General features: G+C 50.1%; 1 protein-coding gene across 1 annotated transcript in view; it reads left to right on the top strand.

Moving 5' to 3' along the window:
* The window catches only part of LOC133752063 (protein FAM246C), a 31,008-nt gene extending 11,654 nt beyond the window's left edge, over positions 1–19,354 (top strand). The window contains exons 2-3 of the mRNA XM_062182335.1: positions 18,095–18,158; positions 18,565–19,354. Coding sequence (XP_062038319.1) covers positions 18,095–18,158; positions 18,565–19,354 — 854 coding nt within the window. The remainder of the gene's footprint in view (positions 1–18,094; positions 18,159–18,564) is intronic.
* Positions 19,355–20,307: the final 953 nt, after the last annotated feature.

The following is a 20,307-nucleotide window of genomic DNA, read 5'->3' as shown; positions in this document are numbered from 1 at the left end:
AGAATCCGGCGCCCCAACCGGGACTAGAACCCGGCACCGCAAGGCGGAGGATTAGCCTGTTAAGCCACGGCGCCGGCCACCTTTATTACTTTTAATACTGAATATATTTCAAGATTTCATCTACAAATGTCAGCAGTGAGAGGAACAGATTTATATATGAAGACACTATAAAACTCTATGGGAAAACAAAAGTAAAAGATAACTTTCTTTCTTTAAAAGATTTATTTTACTTGAAAGTCAGAGTTACACAGAAAGAGAAGGCGAGGCAGAGAGAGAAAATCTTCCATCCGCTGGTTCACTCCCCAACTGGCCGCAACAGCCAGAGCTGTGCCGATCCAAAGCCAGGAGCCAGGAGCTTCTTCTGGGTCTCCCACGCGGGTGCAGGGGCCAAAGGGCTTGGGCCATCTTCTACTGCTTTCCCAGGCCAAAGCAGAGAGCTGGATAGGAAGTGGAGCAGCCAGGACTTGAACAGGTGCCCATATGGGATAACCTTATTTTCATATGAATAATTTTGAAACCACACATTTTTACATATTTATCATTTATGAAAATTTTAAAGACTTATATGCATACATTTAAAACATGTAGAGCATACTAAACATACTTTTAAATTCCATCTTCCTCAAATTTATTGAAGTAGCCTCATCTGTGTGAAAGACATAAATATTCCATTTATAATATCCAGGAAATACATACTTGTGATAATCATAGTTGGTAGGAGCTCAGGGTGGAGGATTATGACGGAAAGCTAGAAGGGTTTCAAAGTGTATCATTTAATGTGATCAAATAGTACTAGGTTATCAGGTTGTGACTGAAAATATGTGTCCAATGATGGAGCTCCATCATTAGTCTGCATGTTGATTGTATAATTAGGCCACTTTTGCCTTTTATATCACTGACTATAAAATCTTTGCATAGCAATGGTAAAATTAGCCAAAACTGATAGGATCTATGCACATTGTTTGTCACCTTTGGTTAATAAAAAGGCTTACATACATGTTTTGAGTCTCTGAATTGTAAACCTATATATATATATATATATATATAGCCAGAAATGCATAACAGGATCGAAATTCCGCATAATGGTGAGAAGTTTCACTTCAATAGCTTTTTGTTGATTGTGTTGGTTATTGATGTCTACTACCCTTATGTTAGGTCAGATGGATCTGACATTGGAGGCCACCCTCTGGTAGGAAGAACATTTCAGAGATTCTGGGTATGTACCCACCATACATTAAGGAAGCCTTAGTAGCCATGCTCACATATTAGTGTTGTTTCAAAGGCCAAATCAGAACAGGCAACTAGGCGTGGAAAGTCACAGGCTCGGTGCTTTTAGGAGAATCTGTTTCCAGGACAGGGCAACAGGTAGGCAGCACTTTGTTTTACTGGTGGGTATCATGGTTTCAAGGGAGGGAGTTTCTCACTTCACAGCATTTGAGAACTAGTGGTCGCCATAGATCATATAGAGAACCAAGAAGGTGTAAGAGAATGTTGTTGAGGCCCTAAAAGTAAACAGCTCTTTAGGAGCAATAAAGACATTGCCTACTGATTTTCATTTTGACCGATTCTAGAGCTTTTTCTTGGGGAGAAACAAGGCTAAGACAGAAGTGCATATATGTGGCTTATTTAGGATTTGATGCCAGAGAAAGAGTGAGGGGAATAGAAAATGTAAGAAGGAGAAGCAAGTTCACAAAAGAAAATGCTGCTGAGTAGGCAGCTAATGTGAAGCAGTCGGTCTCCATATCACTTTGAATTGTATCCAACCAAAAATTGCTGTCAACTGATCTCCGGAGATTTGGAATCTGAGACCATTGTGTATTACTGGATATTGTCTCTGACCTTCTTAGAACTCGAGTGAACTTTAAGAGAGAGCTGGCATATTTAATCCAGATGAATGAAAGAGGTTTGTAGATTATAGGGAAAGCTGCCTGGTTATGAAGAACAGGTCATACAGGGCCACTCAATAGAAACACAGTTGGCCATAAGACGGAAGGAATGGCATGTTGTGAACAAGCTTTATACTATGGATCCAAGCTTAAAATTAGTTGATTTGGGGAAAGGTCTTTAGTGCAGTACTTAACACTTGTGATGTCCACACTCCAGTCTGAACATGTAGATGTAGCTCAGCTTCACTTCTGATTCTAACTTCTGATAAGGCACGTACTGGAGTCAGCAGGTGAGTGGCTTCGATATCTGGATCTTTCCATTCAAATGGGAAACTCAGGTTGAGTTCTAGACTCCTGGCTTTAAGTTGCCCTGATCCAGGTGTTGTGAGCCTTTAGGGATTACACCATTAGATAGAAAGTCAAAACAATTGAAAGAGAGGGAATCAATCCTCCCAAACTATTTCTATGAAGCCAGCATTACATTAATTCCTTTTTTTTTTTTTTTTGACAGGCAGAGTGCACAGCGAGAGAGAGAGACAGAGAGAAAGGCCTTCCTTTTGCCGTTGGTTCACCCTCCAATGGCTGCCGTGGCTGGCACGCTGCAGCCGGTGCACCGTGCTGATCCGAAGCCAGGAGCCAGGTGCTTCTCCTGGTCTCCCATAGGGTGCAGGGCCCAAGGACTTGGGCCATCCTCCACTGCACTCCCGGGCCACAGCAGAGAGCTGGCCTGGAAGAGGGGCAATCGGGACAGAATCCAGCACCCCGACTGGGACTAGAACCCGGTGTGCTGGCACCACTAGGTGGAGGATTAGCCTGTTGAGCCATGGTGCCAGCTACATTAATTCCTAAACCTGAAAAAGATGCAGCAGAGAAAGAGAATTATAGAAGAATCTCTCTGATGAACATAGATGCAAAAACCCCCAATAAAATTCTGGCCAATAGAATGCAACAACACATCAGGAAGATTATTCACCCAGACCAAGTGGGATTCACGCCTGGTAGGCAGGGATGGTTCAACGCTCGCAAATCAATCAATGTGATACACCACATTAACAAACTGCAGAAGAAAAACCATATGATTCTCTCAATAGACACAGAGAAAGCATTCGATAAAATACAACACCGTTTCTTGATGAAAACTCTAAGCAAACTGGGTATGGAAGGAACATTCCTCAATACAATCAAAGCAATATATGAAAAACCCACAGCCAACATCCTATTGAATGGGGAAAAGTTAGAAGCATTTCCTCTGAGATCCAGCACCAGACAGGGATACCCACTCTCACCATTGTTATTCAATATAGTACTGGAAGTTTTAGCCAGAGCCAAGAAAAAGAAATTAAAGGGATACAAATTGGGAAGGAAGAAGTCAAACCATCTCTTTGCAGATGATATGATTCTTTATTTAGGGAATCCAAAAGACTCCACTAAGAGACTATTGGAATTCATAGAAAAGTTTGGCAAAGTAACAGGATATAAAATCAATGCACAAAAATCAACAGCCTTTGTATAGATGGACAAATCCACAGCTGAGAAAGAACTTCTAAGATCCATCCCATTCACAATAGCTACAAAAAAATCAAATACCTTGGAATGAACTTAACCAAGAATCTCAAAGGTCTGTATGATGAGAATTACAAAATGTTAAAGAAAGAAAGAGAAGATACAAAAAAATGGAAAATCTTCCATGCTCATGGATTGGAAGAATCAATATCATCAAAATCTCCATTTTTCCAAAAGTAATTTATAGATTCAATCTGAAACCAATTAAAATACCAAAGACATTCTTCTCAGATCTGGAAAAATGATGCTAAAATTTATATGGAAACACAGGAGACCTTGAATAGCTAAAGCAATCTTGTGCAACAAAAACAAAGCTGGAGGCATCACAATACCAGATTTCAAGACATACTACAAGAAAGTTATAATCAAAACAGTATGCTACTGCAATAGAAACAGATGGATAAGACCAATGGAACAAAACAGAAACACCAGAAATTAATCCAAATATCTACAAATAACTTATATTTGATCAAGGAGCTAAAACCAAGTCCTGGAGCAAGGACAGTCTATTCAAAAAAAGATGCTGAAAAAATTGAATTTCCACATGCAGAAGTATGAAGCAAGACCCCTACCTTACATCTTACACAAAAATCCACTCAACATGGATTAAAGATCTAAATCTACAACTGACATCATCAAATTATTTGAGAACATTGGGGAAACCCTGCAAGATATAGGTACTGGCAAAGACTTCTTGGGAAAGACCCCAGAGCACAGGCAGTCAAAGCCAAAATTAATAACTGGGATTGCATCAAATTGAGAAGTTTCTGTACTGCAAAAGAAACAGTCAGGAAAGTGAAGAGGCAACCAACAGAATGGGAAAAAATATTTGCAAATTACACAACTGATAAAGGATTAATAGCCAGAATCTAGAAAGAGATCAAGAAACTCCACAAAAAAAGAAAAAGAAAAAAAACCACCTTACTTAATAGAGGGGCCAAGGACTTAAACAGACATTTTTCAAAAGAGGAAATCCAAATGGCCAACAGACACATGAAAAAATGTTCAGGATCACTAGCCATCAGGGAAATGCAAATCAAAACCACAATGAGGTTTCACCTCACCCCGGTGAGAATGGCTCACATTCAGAAATCTACCAATAACAGATGCTGGCGAGGATGTGGGGGAAAAGAGACACTAACCCACTGTTGATGGGAACGTAAACTGGTAAAGCCACTATGGAAGTTAGTTCAGAGATTCCTCAGAAACCTGAATATAACCCTACCACACGACCCAGCCATCCCACTCCTCGGAATTTACCGAAGGGAAATTAAATTGGCAAATAAAAGAGCTATCTGCACCTCAATGTTTACTGCAGCTCAATTCACAATAGCTAAGACATGGAATAGACCTAAATGCCCTTCAACAGAAGTCTGGATAAAGAAATTATGGGATATATACTCTATGCAATACTACACAGTCATTTGCAACAAAATGGAGGAATCTGGAAAACATGCTGAGTGAAATAAGCCAGTCCCAATGGGACAAATATCATATGTTCTCCCTGATCTGTGACAACTAACTGAGCACCTAAAGGAAACCTGTTGAAGTGAAACTGACACTATGAGAAACAGTGACTTGATCAGCCCTTGTCCTGACTGTCAAGGAACAGCTTATTATTTTATTCTTTTTAGTATTTTCTTGTTCTACTTAAAGCCATTGGTTGAATTCTTTAACACACAATTATTCTTAGGTGTTTAAAGTTAACTGAAAATTGATCCCTTTTAAAAATAAGAGTGGGAATAAGAGAGGGAGGAGATGTACAGTTCGGCACATGCTCACTGGACTTACCCCAATGGTAGAGCTAGGAACGTGACATGGAACTCCAAATCCCACTAAGTTGGCATGCACCAATGCCATCTTACTAGTAAAAGTGATCAGTTTAAATTCATAATTGATCATAAAGATAGGATTAAGTGTCAAAGGGATCACATAAATAAGACCAGTGTCTGCTAATACTAACTAATAGAATTAAAAAGGAGAGAAGGACCCAACATGGGAAGCGGGATACACAGCAGACTCATAGAATAACAAATGCCCTAAACAGCACTCTACCCTCAGAATCAGCCCTTAAGGCATTCAGATCTGGCTAAAAAGCCCATGAGAGTATTTCAGGCATGGAAAGCCAAGACACTGCAGCAAAAAATGACCTAAATGAAAGATCTCTATGAGTGAGATCCCAGTGGAAAGAACAGGCCATCAAAGGAGGTACCTTTCTCAGAAGGGAAGAGAGAACTTCCACTTTGATTATGGCCTTGTCTAAATAAGGTCAGGGTTTGTGAACTCAAGAGGCTTCCATAGCCTTTCAGCTCATGACAAGAGCCTCAGGTGATTACTGACGTCATAAATAAGAGTGTCAATTGTTAAATCAACAATGGGAGTCACTGTGCACCTACTCCCCATGTAGGACCTCTGTCCTTAATGTGTTATACTATGAAAATTAACAGTAAAACTAGTCTTCAAACTGTACTTTATACTTTGTGTGTCTGTGTAGGTGAAAACTGTTGAAATCTTTACTTAGTACAGAGTTGATCTTCTGAATGTAAAGATAATTAAAAATGAAGAATGGGATGGGAGAGGGAGTAGGAGATGGGATGTTTTGCAGGTGGGAGTGTGGTTATGGGGGGAAGAACTGCTATAATCCAAAAGAAGTATTTTCAAAATTTATATTTATTAAATAAAAGTTTAAAAAAAAGGTATATCACGGTAACAAGGTTTTCAAAAATAAATTTTGGGTTATGGCATTGTGGTGTAGTGGATAAAGTCACTGCCTGTGATGCCAGCATCCCATATGGGCATCTGTTCAAGTCCTAGTTGCTGCACTTCCCTTCCAGTTCCCTGTTAATGTACCTGAGAAAGCAGTAGAAGATGGCCCAAGTCCTTGGGCCCCTGCACCCACATGTGAAGACCCAGAAGAAGCTCCTGGCTCCTGACTTCGGATCAGCGCAGCTCCCATCACTGCATCCCTCTGGGGAGTGAACCAGTGAATGGAAGACCTCTCTCTCTGTCTCTCTGCCTCTGCCTCTCTCTAATTCTGCCTTTCAAATAAGTATTTTAAAAGGGAGGGGGGTTTCTTACTTCCTAAAACACATCATATAAAAGTGAAAATTATTTAAGAAGATTTGCATTTTAACAGTCACTCTGGAAGGAGAACGGAAAGACACAGAGGGAGAATCGGAGGAGAAGAAATCAGAGCAAGACATGACCACTCACCATCAGGTATAGAGTAGCAAGAATAATGAACAGAAAGACTCAGTATGAGTTGGTTGTGCAGGGGGGAAGTGGAGTTTAATTCCATGGTGTGTGCATGAGAGACTGCATGGACACTGGCACAGGAAGCTGAAATTGGAGAAACAAAGCATATGATCAAAAGAAGTGAGATTGGGACACACTGTGTTTGAAGTTTCTGTTGTTAGCTCAGCAGAGAGATCTAAGCAGCAGAACTTCAGTGATCAGAGTAAATGAATTATCTTAAAGAAAACAATCACAGAGAGGAAAGCGAATGGAACAGAATCTGAGGAAATGCTGACATCTACTGGTAGATGAAGGGAAGTACATAATAGAAAAAAGGAACAGGAGAGAAGGAATGCTATTTGTTCCAGGAATAATGATAATCTCAATGTTAAGGAATCTATTAATGGGGCGGTGCTATGGCTTAGGGTTACGCCTCTGTCTGTGGTGCCAGCATCCCACATGGGCACTGCTTTGGGTCCTGGCAGCTCTTCTTCTGATCCAACTGTCTGTTAATGGCCTTGGAAAGCAGCAGAAAATGGTCCAAGACCTGGAAGAAGCTCCTGGCTCCTGGCTTCAGATTGGCCCAGCTTCTGCCATTGTGGCTATCAGGGAGTGAACCAGTGGAGGGAAGACCTCTCTGTCTCTCCCTCTCTATGTAACTCTGCCACTCAAATAAGTAAGTCTGTTTTTAAAAAGGTCTTAACTATTAAAAAAAGAAATCTATTAATATGAGTGTGTGTGGTTTCCAAATTTATAGCACCAAAGTTACACTTGAATCTCAATTCTATTTCCCATAACCTTTGTGAAGCACACTGTTATAATTTCATGATATTCAGGAGTCTATAGGAAGAAATTTAATCATCCTCATCCTCGACATAGGCATTGAGAAAGTATATTTTAAAATTTTTCTTTTGTAAAATGGACCCTCAATAAGAGAGATTTCCGTTTATTCCAAAATTGTTTATTTAGTTTCATCTATTCCTAACCCTGGCTACTGAGAGCTTTGGGGTGGGGGAGAACATCCACTGGTTCATTCTCCAAACACCTCAAACACACAAGATTGGGCCAAACTAAAACCTAGAACCTGATCTCCAGCCAGGTCTTCCTCATGGACGGTGGCGGCCCAAGTAGATGAATTATCATCTACTGCCTCGCAGGATACATTAACAAAGAACTGGATCTGAAGCAGAGTAGCAGGACTCAAGCCATGGACTTTGACAGTGAACGGACGCATTCCAACAAGCAGTTTAACCCAGTATACCACAATCATTGCCCCAGAACCTTCATTTTAACATTGTAAACTGCATATATCATGGCCCTATGGCAACAACACAACTGAATATGTAGATGGAAGATCTCTCTTCTTCTCCCTCGTTCTGTAACCCTGACTTTCAAAAATACATTTTTAAAAGATTTATTTATTTATTTATTTATTTATTTGAAAGTCAGAGTTACAGAGAAAGAGGAAGAGAGACAGAGAGACAGAGAAATATCTTCCATTCACTGGTTCACTCCGCAAATGGCTGCAACAGCCAGAGCTGTGACGGACCAAAGCCAGGAGCCAGGAGATTCTTCCAGGTCTCCCACGTGGGTGTAGCAGCCTAGCTACTTGGGCCATCTTCTGCTGCCATCCCAGGCACATCAGTAGGGAGCTGGATTGGAGATGAATCAGCCAGGACTCAACCAGGTGCCGTACAGGATGCCGGCACTGCAGACTAAGGCTTAACCCACTGTGCCAAATAAATAAATAAATCTTTTTTTTTTTTAATTCTTACTTGCACTCAATTTATACCTGCAAGGCTCAAAGAATCTTCTGAAAACTCCTATTAGGGTGGTTCAAATAAATCATAACAATATTGGGGGCTGGTGCCACGACTCACTAGGCTAATCCTCCGCCTTGCGGCGCCAGCACACCGGGTTCTAGTCCCGGTCAGGGCGCCGGATTCTGTCCCGGTTGCCCCTCTTCCAGGCCAGCTCTCTGCTGTGGCCCGGGAGTGCAGTGGAGGATGGCCCAAGTGCTTGGGCCCTGCACCCCATGGGAGACCAGGAGAAGCTCCTGGCTCCTGCCTTCGGATCAGCGCAGTGCGCCGGCCGCAGCAGCCATTGGAGGGTGAACCAACGGCAAAGGAAGACCTTACTCTCTGTCTCTCTCTCTCTCACTGTCCACTCTGCCTGTCAAAAAAAAAAAAAAACAATATTGGAGCCAGCATTGTGGTACAGCAGGTTAAGCTACGGCCGGCAACAGTGGCATCCCATATAGGTGCCAGTTCTAGTGGTGCCAGCTGCGCCACTTCCAACCCTGCTAGTTCCCTGCTAGTGTGCCTCAGAAAGCAGGAGAAGATGGCCTAACTCCTTGGGCCCCTGTACCCATATGGGAGACCCAGAAGAAGTTCCTGGTCCTGGCTTTGGATCAGCTCAGTTATAGCTGTTGTGGTCATTTAGGGAGTGAACCAGTGGAATGAAAGACCTCTCTCTCTGGCTCCACCTCTCTCTGTAACTGTCTTTTTTTTTTTTTTACAGGCAGAGTGGACAGTGAGAGAGAGAGAGACAGAGAGAAAGGTCTTCCTTTGCCATTGGTTCACCCTCCAATGGCCGCCACGGCTGGTGTGCTGTGGCCAGCACATGGCGCTGATCCAAAGGCAGGAGCCAGGTGCTTCTCCTGGTCTCCCATGGGGTGCAGGGCCCAGGGACTTGGGCCATCCTCCGCTGCCTTCCCGGGCCACAGCAGAGAACTGGCCTGGAAGAGGGGCAACCGGGATAGAATCCGGCGCCCCGACCGGGACTAGAACTCTGTGTGCCGGCGCCGCTAGGTGGAGGATTAGCCTGTTAAGCCACGGCGCCGGCCCTGTAACTGTCTTTCAAATAAATAAAATAATCTTTTTTAAAAATGTGAATGGATTAAATAGGTACCAAATAAATGCTTTCAAAGGCTCAAAATTGCCCAAAGGAAAGGAGAAGGAAGTACATATAAAAACATGATTTTATGGCCGGCGCCGCGGCTCACTAAGCTAATCCTCCGCCTGCGGCGCCAGTACTCTGGGTTCTAGTCCCAGTCGGGGCGCCGGATTCTGTCCCAGTTGCTCCTCTTCCAGTCCAGCTCTCTGCTGTGGCCCGGGAGGGCAGTGGAGGATGGCTCAAGTGCTTGGGTCCTGCACCCACATGGGAGACCAGGAGAAGCACCTGGCTCCTGGCTTCAGATCAGCGCTGTGCACCGGCTGTAGCAGCCATTTGGAGGGTGAACAAATGGAAGGAAGACCTTTCTCTCTGTCTCTCTCTCACACTCTCTAACTCTGCCTGTCAAAAAAAAAAAAAAAACATGATTTTATAAAGATAAACATAAAAAGCAGGATAAAAAATTGATGTCTCAAAACATTGACCCTTGTCTAAAATTATGAAAATATATCTAAGCCGGCGCCGTAGCTCAACAGGCTAATCCTCCGCCTAGCAGCGCCAGCACACCGGGTTCTAGTCCCGGTTGGGGCGCCGGATTCTATCCCGGTTGCCCCTCTTCCAGGCCAGCTCTCTGCTATGGCCCGGGAAGGCAGTGGAGGATGGCCCAAGTCCTTGGGCCCTGCACCCACATGGGAGACCAGGAGAAGCACCTGGCTCCTGCCTTCGGATCAGCGCGATACGCCAGCCGCAGCAGCCATTGGAGGGTGAACCAACGGCAAAAAGGAAGACCTTTCTCTCTGTCTCTCTCTCTCTCTCACTATCCACTCTGCCTGTCAAAAAAAAAAAAAAAAGAAAAAGAAAATATATCTAAGCCCATTTTTATAGTTACTTTGTCAGAATCAATCCAATTGACAAAAAGTACTGTGGGAAATTTTCAAGATGGCGAAATAGGGAGGGAGCTCACTGCTCTAGTCTAGGGAAAGATAGCTTAAAAGAGAAAAGAGAGTGCAACTTCAGGGAAGAGTTAGGAGTAAAATGGCAGAAGAAACTCCACACAAGTCAGAGAACACTGTGGATCTACATGGAGGGTGTGGACACACACAACTCAAGACCCCAGCAGTGCCTCAGCACCAGCTTTGGAGAGAGGTGAGACCACATGGCGGCAGCCCAAGCCACTGGCAACAGAGCCGTGGGAAGAGCCTGGCACAAGTCTGGCTTGGAGCCCTGTGGGGAGCAGAGTACCAGCCAATCTAGAGAAAAAAGGAGGGGAAGGTTTCTCTCTCCAGCCACCTGGCACCCACTCCCTGTGACTAGCCAAGAGAGGGAAAACACTATATTGGACATACATAACAGCTGCACCAGACTTGTGTCTGTGCGCCCAGCAACCAGCCAAGAGGAGATGTCTGAGACTGGCTGGGAGCATTCACAAGGGGGCTGGGTGCTAATGACTGTGTGAGCTTTGAGTGCCAGGACTGTGAAAACAATGTGTCCGCGTGGGAGAGCGCAGCCTGCAGCTGGGACTTTCAGCAGTCACTGTAGGAGGTTCCACATGTTCCGGGCTCCATGATTCCCTGGGGAAGGTCACTGCTGTGGGGTCTGTGCTCACACCGAGGACTGCGCGGATCCTTGACGTGGTTCTTGTGCCAGCACGGACATAAACTGTACACCCGGGGCTACTGCCTAAGCGTTGGTCTCCTTTGAGAGGAGGTGAGCGTGAAAATACGCTGGGAGAGGGACCAAGATGGTGGTATAGCAGCAGGACGTTCCCAGTCACGTGGGGAAGAACAGGTAGTGAAGAAGCAGTGGGGATACAAGCTGGCGACGGAATCATGCAGTTTGCACAGAGATGCCCACGAGTCCACCAGAGACTGCTCGAGTCCATCTTAAGGGAGCATAGGCACAGCGGAGAGACTGAATGAGAGATTGGCACCACCCCCACCCCCCACCCCCAGCAAACCATTCCGAGGTCGCACATCCACGGAGCTGAAGATAGCAGAGGCCAAGGAAGCTTGCCAAACGGCAACTGAAGCTCCAAGCAGGAAGAAGGAGAAAGTATAGGGGAACAAGCCGAGAGGTTGGGCACGCCATGGTCCATCTATGTCTGCCCCCTCCCCTCAGCTGGACCCACAGCCGGAGGGGAGAAGCCATACTGATTGTTTACATGTTCAAGTGTAAGCAGGGGACTGCCACATTTGCCTCCTGTGCACACGCCCATCAATTGCAGGGGCCACCTCACAAACGCCCCACCTGGGAACAAGGATCACATTGCAGAGTGGTTTACCAATCACCACGCGAGCTGTACAACAAGGAGTAGTCCTGAACAGTGAAAACCTGAGCTCCTTTCACACACTAGTGAGAAGGGGGCCTGTCTCCAGTAGGCGGGGCTTAGTGCACCAAAGCCCTGGCACGCACATCCATCATGATCTAGAGTAAACGGCTCAGGAGGCAGGGCTGCGTGCTTCCACCTGCAACACAAAGACACATAGCAGCTCATAGAAGAGGGAAATCGCACCACAGGCACAAAGTCACAAATCAAAGATCAAGTCAACCAGAAATGCCAAAGAAGGAAAAATCCTGAATAAGAATAAGGAAGGGGGCCCACCCTGTGGCGCAGTGGGTTAACGCCCTGGCCTGAAGCGCCGGCATCCCATATGGGCACCAGTTCTAGTCCCGGCTGCTTCTCTTCCCATCCAGCTCTCTGCTGTGACCTGGGATAGCAGTGTGCTTGGGCCCCTGCACCCACATGGGAGATCCAGGGGAAGCTCCTGGCTCCGGGCCTCAGATCAGCGCAGCTCCGGCCGTTGCAGCCATCTGGGGAGTGAGCCAGCGGATAGAAGACCTCTCTCTCTCTCTCTCTCTCTCTCTCTCTCTCTGTCTCTACCTCTCTGTGTAACTCTTTCAAATAAATAAAATACATCTTTTTTAAAAAAAGAATAAAGAAGACTATATGAACTCCCCAAAGGAACAATACAACTCTTCAATAATGGAGGCTGAAGAAGAAAAGATCAAGGATATGCCAGAAACAGAATTCAAAAAGTTAACAGTCAGATTACTTACAAGCAATCAGAAACAAATTCACGATCTAAATGAAAAGCACTCCCAAGAAATTGAGATTTTAAAAAGCCAGAATGAAATACTGGAAATGAACAATTCCATGGATCAAATTTAAAAATGCAATGGAAAGACTTGGCAATAGAAAAGATAAGACAGAAGAAAAAATATCAGAAGTAGAAGACAAAGTTCCAGAAATAATACAGTCAGACCAAATACAAGAAGAAGAAATTAGAAAATTAAAAACTATGGTTGGACATTTTCAAGATTCTATCAAATGACCCAATTAACATTTCTAATGCCAGGCCATAACTGAACCACAATAAAGAAGGAGAAAAACTTACCATAAAGAGATACCTAGAAATTTGAGGGAAGGAGTCAATCAAATGGAAATTTCTAAAAAAGCTGCCATTCAGAATATGGTTGAAAATGAAGGCCGGCGCCGTGGCTTAACAGGCTAGTCCTCCGCCTTGCGGCGCCGGCACACAGGGTTCTAGTCCCGGTCAGGGCGCCGGATTCTATCCCAGTTGCCCCTCTTCCAGGCCAGCTCTCTGCTGTGGCCAGGGAGTGCAGTGGAGGATGGCCCAAGTGCTTGGGCCCTGCACCCCATGGGAGACCAGGAGAAGCACCTGGCTCCTGCCTTCGGATCAGCGAGATGCGCTGGCCACAGCGGCCATTGGAGGGTGAAACAATGGCAAAAAGGAAGACCTTTCTCTCTGTCTCTCTCTCACTATCCACTCTGCCTGTCAAAAAAAAAAAAGTTATTTGACTGGGGCTAACGCTGTGGCATAGAAGATTAAGCCTCCACCTGCAGCCCAGAATCCCATATGGGTGGCAGGTATCCTTGGCACATTAGCAGGGTGCTGGATCAGAAGTGGAGTGGGCCGGACTCAAACAAGCACTCATACAGGAGGCAGGTATGATAGACTGCCATGTAACTCATGATGCTGGCTCTACTTGGGAATTTTTTAATTTCAGGGCTGGTATTGCGGTACAGTGGGTAAGGCCTCCACCTGTGATGCTGGCATCCTATATGGGCACTGGTCCATATCTCAGCTGCTCCACTTCTGATCCAGCTCCCTTCTGATGGCCTCAGAAAAGCAGAGGAAAGTAGCACAAGTGTTTGGGCCCCTGCCACCCCTGTGGGAGGCCTGGAGGAAGCTCCTGCCTCCTGTCTCCAGTGTGGCCCAGTGCTTGCTGTTCTGCCATCTTGAATTGAACCAGCAGATGGAAGATGTCTCTGTATGTGTAATTTCACCTTTCAAATAAATAAATATTTTTTAAAAATTCTAATTTTGGGCCGCCACCGAGGCTCACTAGGGTAATCCTCCGCCTGCGGCACCAGCACCCCGGGTTCTAGTCCCGGTTGGGGCGCCGGATTCTGTCCCGGTTGCTCCTCTTCCAGTCCAGCTCTCTGCTATGGCCCGGGAGGGCAGTGGAGGATGGCCCAAGTGCTTGGGCCCTGCACCCACATGGGAGACCAGGAGAAGCACCTGGCTCCTGGCTTCGGATCGGCACAGTGTGCCGGCCACAGCGCACCGGCCGCAGCGGCCATTGGGGGGTGAACCAACAGAAAAGGAAGACCTTTCTCTCTGTCTCTCTCTCTCTCTCTCACTGTCCACTCTGCCTGTCAAAAAAAAATTCTAATTTTGGTATGTTGACTTAGAATTATTTCTTATCTTTGGTAACATTTTTTAGTGAAAACTTAGCAAGGAATTTTGAACTGCTATGTATTAACTTATGAAAACATTTACCAAAAGGCCCAATGGCTTGTATGGATTTTAAGATACCAAGAGCACAGGTATCTAGAAAAATTTATCCTGGGGCTGGCACTGTGGCACAGTAGGCTAAGCCTCCATCTACAGCACTGACATCCCATATGGGCGCTGGTTCGAGTCCCGGATGCTCCACTTCCCATCCACCTCCTGCTGATGCACCTGCAAAAGCAGTGGAAGATGGCCCAAGCGCTTGGGTCCCTACACCCACATGGGAGACCTGGAAGAAGCTCTTGGCTCCTGGCTTCAGCCTGGCCCAGCCCTGGCTGTTGCAGCCAGGTTATTCAGCTTCAAGGTGACCAAAGGAAAAACATTTGCCAGTTTCTCTTGGAGGCTGGCATAGTCAAGGAGGAGCAGCTTAAGGTTCATGGATTCTAAAATGAACCTAAATACGTGGAGAATTTCGTGAATAATTTTGTTCTCTAAACCCAGTTTGGCTGCCTTGTGAAGTGATTCCCTGCAGTAAACGGACTTTTCATTTACTGAATCATTCGAAGTCCCATTCACATCTGCATGATTACAGAAAACATGGGGTGTGCAGGCTAGTAACACAGAAGAAAATTGCAGTGAGATGGTAACGAAGCCCCGTATTCATCTTAACATGTTTCCAATGGAAAATATTTTGTTCTGAGTTTTATTTGTTTATTGTTCAGTTTATTACTTTTCACTTAATTAAATGTTTTTCTGTTGTATTAAACCATGTATGTTGCAGCCTAACAATAAAAAGAAAGAAAAAACCACAGGTCTCCCATGTGGGTGTAGGGACCCAAGCACTTGGGCCATCCACTGCTGCTTTCCCAGGTGCATTAGCAGGGAGCTGGATCAGAAGTGGAGCAGCCGGGACTTGAATTGGCATCCTTATGGGATGCCAGAACCGCAGGTGGAGGCTCCATCTCTGCCTCTTGAGTTAAAAAAACTAAGAAAAGTAGAAGAGGCTGGAGGAGCTGCAGTGCTGCCACCACTCCCCGTGTGCCCCCACCCCTCTCCAGCGCCCTCCCCAGACCCCACGTGCACCTTTCCTTCCTGTCCCCTTCCTTGACCCCTCTGACTGCCAGATCCGGCAGAGCTGCAGAGCTGGCTGTGGACTCTGGTGTCCCCTGATGAACACCCAGTTGGGGTGTAGACGGGCAGGGGATATGGAGGCACAACCAGCACCCAGAGCCTGGACCCACATGAGCCCAGCAGCCGTTAGGAAGCCAACAGCTACTGAGTGCCTACTGAATACCTACACAATCTTCTCACGGATGGTGGCCAGGATTTATAGCATGCCCGTTGTGTGCTGGGCGCTTGGTGTTGAGGACACACGAGGTCCCTCTCCCAGTCCAAAAGGGGACAGAGGCCAGGGGCCTCGCATACCAAGAGGTAGAACGACACAAAGGCAGCTTGGCAAAGGAGCAAGGGGGCAAGAAGGCCCTTCCAGGAGGGGTGCACACACAACATGTCCCAGCAGGAACAGGAGGTGCATGGGCCCGGAGCAGGAAGTGGTCAGAACACTCAGCACTGAGTGAGTGGGTGTCACGGAGGGGCAGACCCAAAGCCGGGGGCTTTGTCTGACAGCAGGAGCTAACCCGGCACAGATGCCCCTGCCTGGTCCCTCCACCGAGGAATGGGTGAGGTTTACGCCCAGAGGGTCTTGGCATGGGGGACAGGCTCAGCAGGCAAGAGAGGGGGAACCCTGGAGAGGCTACTGTTTGGAAGAGCGTATCCCTCCCAGATGCCTCCCGCTGTGGCATAGCGGGTAAAGCCACCATCTGCAGTGCCAGCATCCCATATGGGCGCCAGTTCAAATCCTGGCTGCTCCACTTCCTATCCAGATCTCTGCTATGGCCCGGGAAAGCAGTAGAAGATGGCCCAAGACCTCGGGCCCCTGTACCCGTGTGGGAGACCTGGAAGAAGCTCCTGGCTCCTGGCTTCAGAGAGGTGGGGAGAGGCGGCTCAACCCCCTGTCAGGTGGGAATTTACAGCCAAGGGGCCCGCTGGGGTCAGTGGATGGAAAATGGGGGGAGAAGAGACCCTGGGGGGGCGGGGCAGTCTGGCCAGACTGAGCCAACAGCATCTCTGCTGCAGGCCGGCCAGGGGCACCAGCGCCACCTAGGGGACAATGGGAGATGAGGGCCCCGATCATATATTACTGGGTGATCAGATAACAACATCAAGGGTTTGGAGTTCTTTTATACCAAAAAATTTTTTTTGTTGTTTATTTTATTTGAGAGAGAGAGAGAGCTAGAGCGAGAGAGAGAGCGCTCCCATCCACTAGTTCACTCCCCAAAACTCCCACAACAGCTGGGACTGGGCCAGGCCAAAGCTGGGAGCCAATGTTCCCGGGCAAGCAGCCCAGTCCAGTGGAGAGGATAGGGCCATGTGCAGAAGCCCAGGCTGGGGAGCCGCAGCCTCCACCGTGGACCCTTGGCTCCAGGATCAGCCCCAAGGCCACCCCTCCAACTGGCCAAGCTCACACCTGCCCTCAGGCACCCGTCTCACAAAGCCCACCTGCACCTGCTCACCCTCACAGCTCTGCAGCCTTCCTCAGGGTCGCCCTCCCCCTTGCACCTGCACAACTCGTGGCTTTGGGGTCCACAGGCACCACCCACCCCTCACCCCTGCAGCCCCTGTAGGAGCAAATCAGCCAGACGATGGAGCCAGCAGCCTGCTCTGCCCAAGCCCCTGCTGCCTCTCCCATCCACCCTCTCCTGGGGGTCTCAGGGCCGCTTCATTTCACGGGGGCAGACTGGGCTCCAGAGAGGGCAGAGCCCCTGGGCCACCGGCTGGCTCCAGGGATCAGAAGAGCCAGGAGCTGGAGACAGGTGACTCAGCAGAACGGAGAGCGAGCGGGAGTCAGAATTAATTTGCACTCCCTCTGCACTTTCCTGAAAGGTTGCAGGCAGTGAATGAACCCGAGGGAACCCAGACTTCTCCAGAGTGGCTGCCCAGGAACAGAGCTGACAGCACCCCTAGACCCACCACCACCCCTACTCCCTCCCCACACCCCGATAAGCCCGCCACACTGGCCTTCTGCTGGTTCCAGCAGGTTCCAGCAGCTGTGTCCCCTCCCAGCCTCACCTGGATCCACCCCACCCAGGCCCTCCCTCTCTCCCCACCATCTGCTGCAGGAGGCCCCAGGCCCCAGAGCACCAAGTCCTAACTAGCCCCCCGGGGGATGGGGGCAGTGAGAACAACACGCTGAGTATGTGAGGGGGCGAGGAGGCTTCTGCCCTCTAGAGGGCGCCTCCAGCCAACTGCCTATGGTGCTGTGATGGGCACAGACACTGTTGCCAAAGGCACTGCGGTCAGAACGGATGGGGTGCAGTGGTAACAGACCTCCGGGGACAGGCCAGCCACCAGGGCCTGAGCCTCCCGACCCCAGGCTGAGAACCAGGGGGTTAGTCAGCAACCCGCAGGGGAGGCCGGTCCCACCCAGCTCCACCCTGCAGCCCCCTGTTACAAAACGGATACAGGATCCCAAACCCATTCATCCACTTGGTCCTTCGCACAACATCCAGCCTGTGTGACGCCACTGAACGCTTGGCTCTGCTGGGACCCGGCCCTAGACTCAGGGATGCGCCCCTGCTGGTGGACAGAGAGCAAACAGGCACTTTACGCATGGGAGCTGTGGGGGAGGGGGGCTTGGGTGGACAGTGTGAGATGGGCAGAACCGCCAGAGGCCTCACTCAGTGTCGGCTGTGTGCCTGGCAGGAATGATCGGGTTCCTTGCAGCTAGCTGTGAGCGGACCACACGGACGGAGACGGCCCTGAGCCAGTGAGGAGGCTTGTGGGGCCGACGACCTCCCCAGCCTTCCCCTGGCCCTGATGGAGGCGAGCTCCTACCCCGACTCTGGGGGCATTGCTCCATGGCCCAAATGGCTGTAACAGCTGGAGCTGGGCCGCTCTGAAGCCAGGAGTTTCTTCCGGGTCTCCCACGCAGGTGCAGGGGCCCAAGGACCTGGGCCATCTTCTGCTGCTTTCCCAGAGCTCTGGGCTCTGGGTGTCACTTCGGCCTAGGCCGCTGGGAGGGGACCCGCCGACGGTGCACGGGCGCCTGCCTGCCAGCGGCGAACCCCAGGGCCTCCAGAGACGCCCGCCCTGCCAGGGTTCCCCAGGCCCCGGGACGAACCCACACCCCCACGCGCCCTCGGGGCCCTCAGTCGTTCCCAGCGCCGTCCCAGGGGCCCGCGGTCGCTAGGCTGCGGGCCGGGGCTCCCGAGCAGGCCCGAGCCCGCGGTAGCAGCGGTGGAGGCGGCGGCGCGGATGGCGGCGGAGCCCGGGCGCCAGTGGGTCCAGGCCCGCAGCGCGTACGCGGCGAGCGAGGCGCTGCGGCGCGGCGCTGGCCGCCGGCGGGAGCCCACGGCGCAGCCCAACGGGCCGGGCCCGGAGGACGCGCGGGCCCCAGGCCGCCTGGCCCGACTTCGAGGCCAGCTTCGGGAGAAGGCGGCGCCGCGGCTGCTGCGCTTGGCGGAGCACGCGATGGAGGCGGAGGCCAAAGGGCCCAGCGCGAAGAGCGAGGCGCGCGGCGGCGGCTCCGTGTGCTCCGTGTGCGGGGAGCCACGCGGCGGGGCCACCTACCCGGCGGGAGTCCTGGAGGTGAGCGAGCAGCGGCTGCAGGAGGGGCTGGCGGCCATGCGCACCGAGCTGGGCGCGGGGCTCGAGGCGCTGCGGGCGGAGCTGCGGGCCGAGCTGGACGCGTTGCGCGCACTGCTGCCGCCGCCGTCGCCGCCGCCGCCCGCCGCGCGCCGCGAGCCCCGCGAGCCCCGCGCTGCCCCGCGCGCACACGCGCCCCGCGGCCCGGGCCTGCTGCGGGCGCTCGGCACCGTGAACGCCCTGGTGGTGGCTGCCTCGAGATCCACAGACGATGGCCCCGACGGCCCCGCCGACGGCGCTGCGAGCCGAGCCCCGGCCCGGAAGAACCTCAAGAAGACGCCGGTGCCGCCCGGCGCCCCGGCAGGTGGCGGGGATTGAGGGCGGTCGCGTGCCCGGAGCGATCAGCCCAGGGGTTCTGGCGCTGTCGGGAGGGGGGCGAGAGCCCTGCCCCGTTGTGGTGAACACTAGGGAGGGGTGGAGGAGGAGAGCGGCGGGGCCGCAGAGGCCAGGGACTGCCCACGGAGGGGTGCGGCGAACGCACAGCCAGCAGGCTGGGTCCGGGCTGGATCGGGGCTGGGCCTGGGAGGAGTGTGTGTGGCGGAGACTTTTTGGCCGGGCCAGAAGCAGTCTGGCTCCAGGAGGGTGCGAGGGCAGGGTCGGCAGGGGGCTGTCCCCCGCCTCTGGACACGTGGTCGCAGGGTCCCCGCCTCTGATGGCCTTGAAGAATCGGCAGACTCCACCACTGGGACTGTCACCCACACAACAAGCAACGAACCCCAGGGACACGGGAGCAGCTAAGACAGTGTCACCCAAGTGACAGCCCAGCCCACCGTCTCCCCGGACACTGAGTGCCACTGGCACACAGAACCTCATGCTGTCACCGTCCCTCGGACTCCACTTTACTTGGGATAATGACCCCAAAGACACTTACACTTTCACTTGACCCCGACACAGCGGGACGCCACAGCCCCCCCGAAAAGACCAGCTACATTCAGACCCGAAGGCTGACTTCTGGAGTGTCCCCACCCCTGGCCTGTGTCACCAGGGCCCATCAGCACTCACAGGGCAGCTTGCATGCACACTCAGAGTAGTGAACCATTTAAGCCGCCACAGCTTCTTCCCTCGGTTGGTTGCCCAGCCCGGTTTTTGAATAAAATACGTAATCTTGGCCAAATGCTGGCGTTTTTAAGATCTGCTGGTTTTCCTTCTCCTGCCTGCTCCAGAAGCCAGGTGTGATGTGTAAGGTGGAAGGTGGGGACCCAGTCTTCCCAGGAGAGAGGAGCAGAGCCGGGCTGGGGCTCTGGGTGGACTAGGGGTTGGCTCAGGGCTCT

The sequence above is a fragment of the Lepus europaeus genome, chromosome 23, assembly GCF_033115175.1.
Source record: "Lepus europaeus isolate LE1 chromosome 23, mLepTim1.pri, whole genome shotgun sequence".
In the NCBI taxonomy this organism is placed as follows: domain Eukaryota; kingdom Metazoa; phylum Chordata; class Mammalia; order Lagomorpha; family Leporidae; genus Lepus; species Lepus europaeus.
The sequence above is the reverse complement of the archived record's forward strand: the minus strand, read 5'-3'. Positions and strand labels throughout refer to the sequence as shown.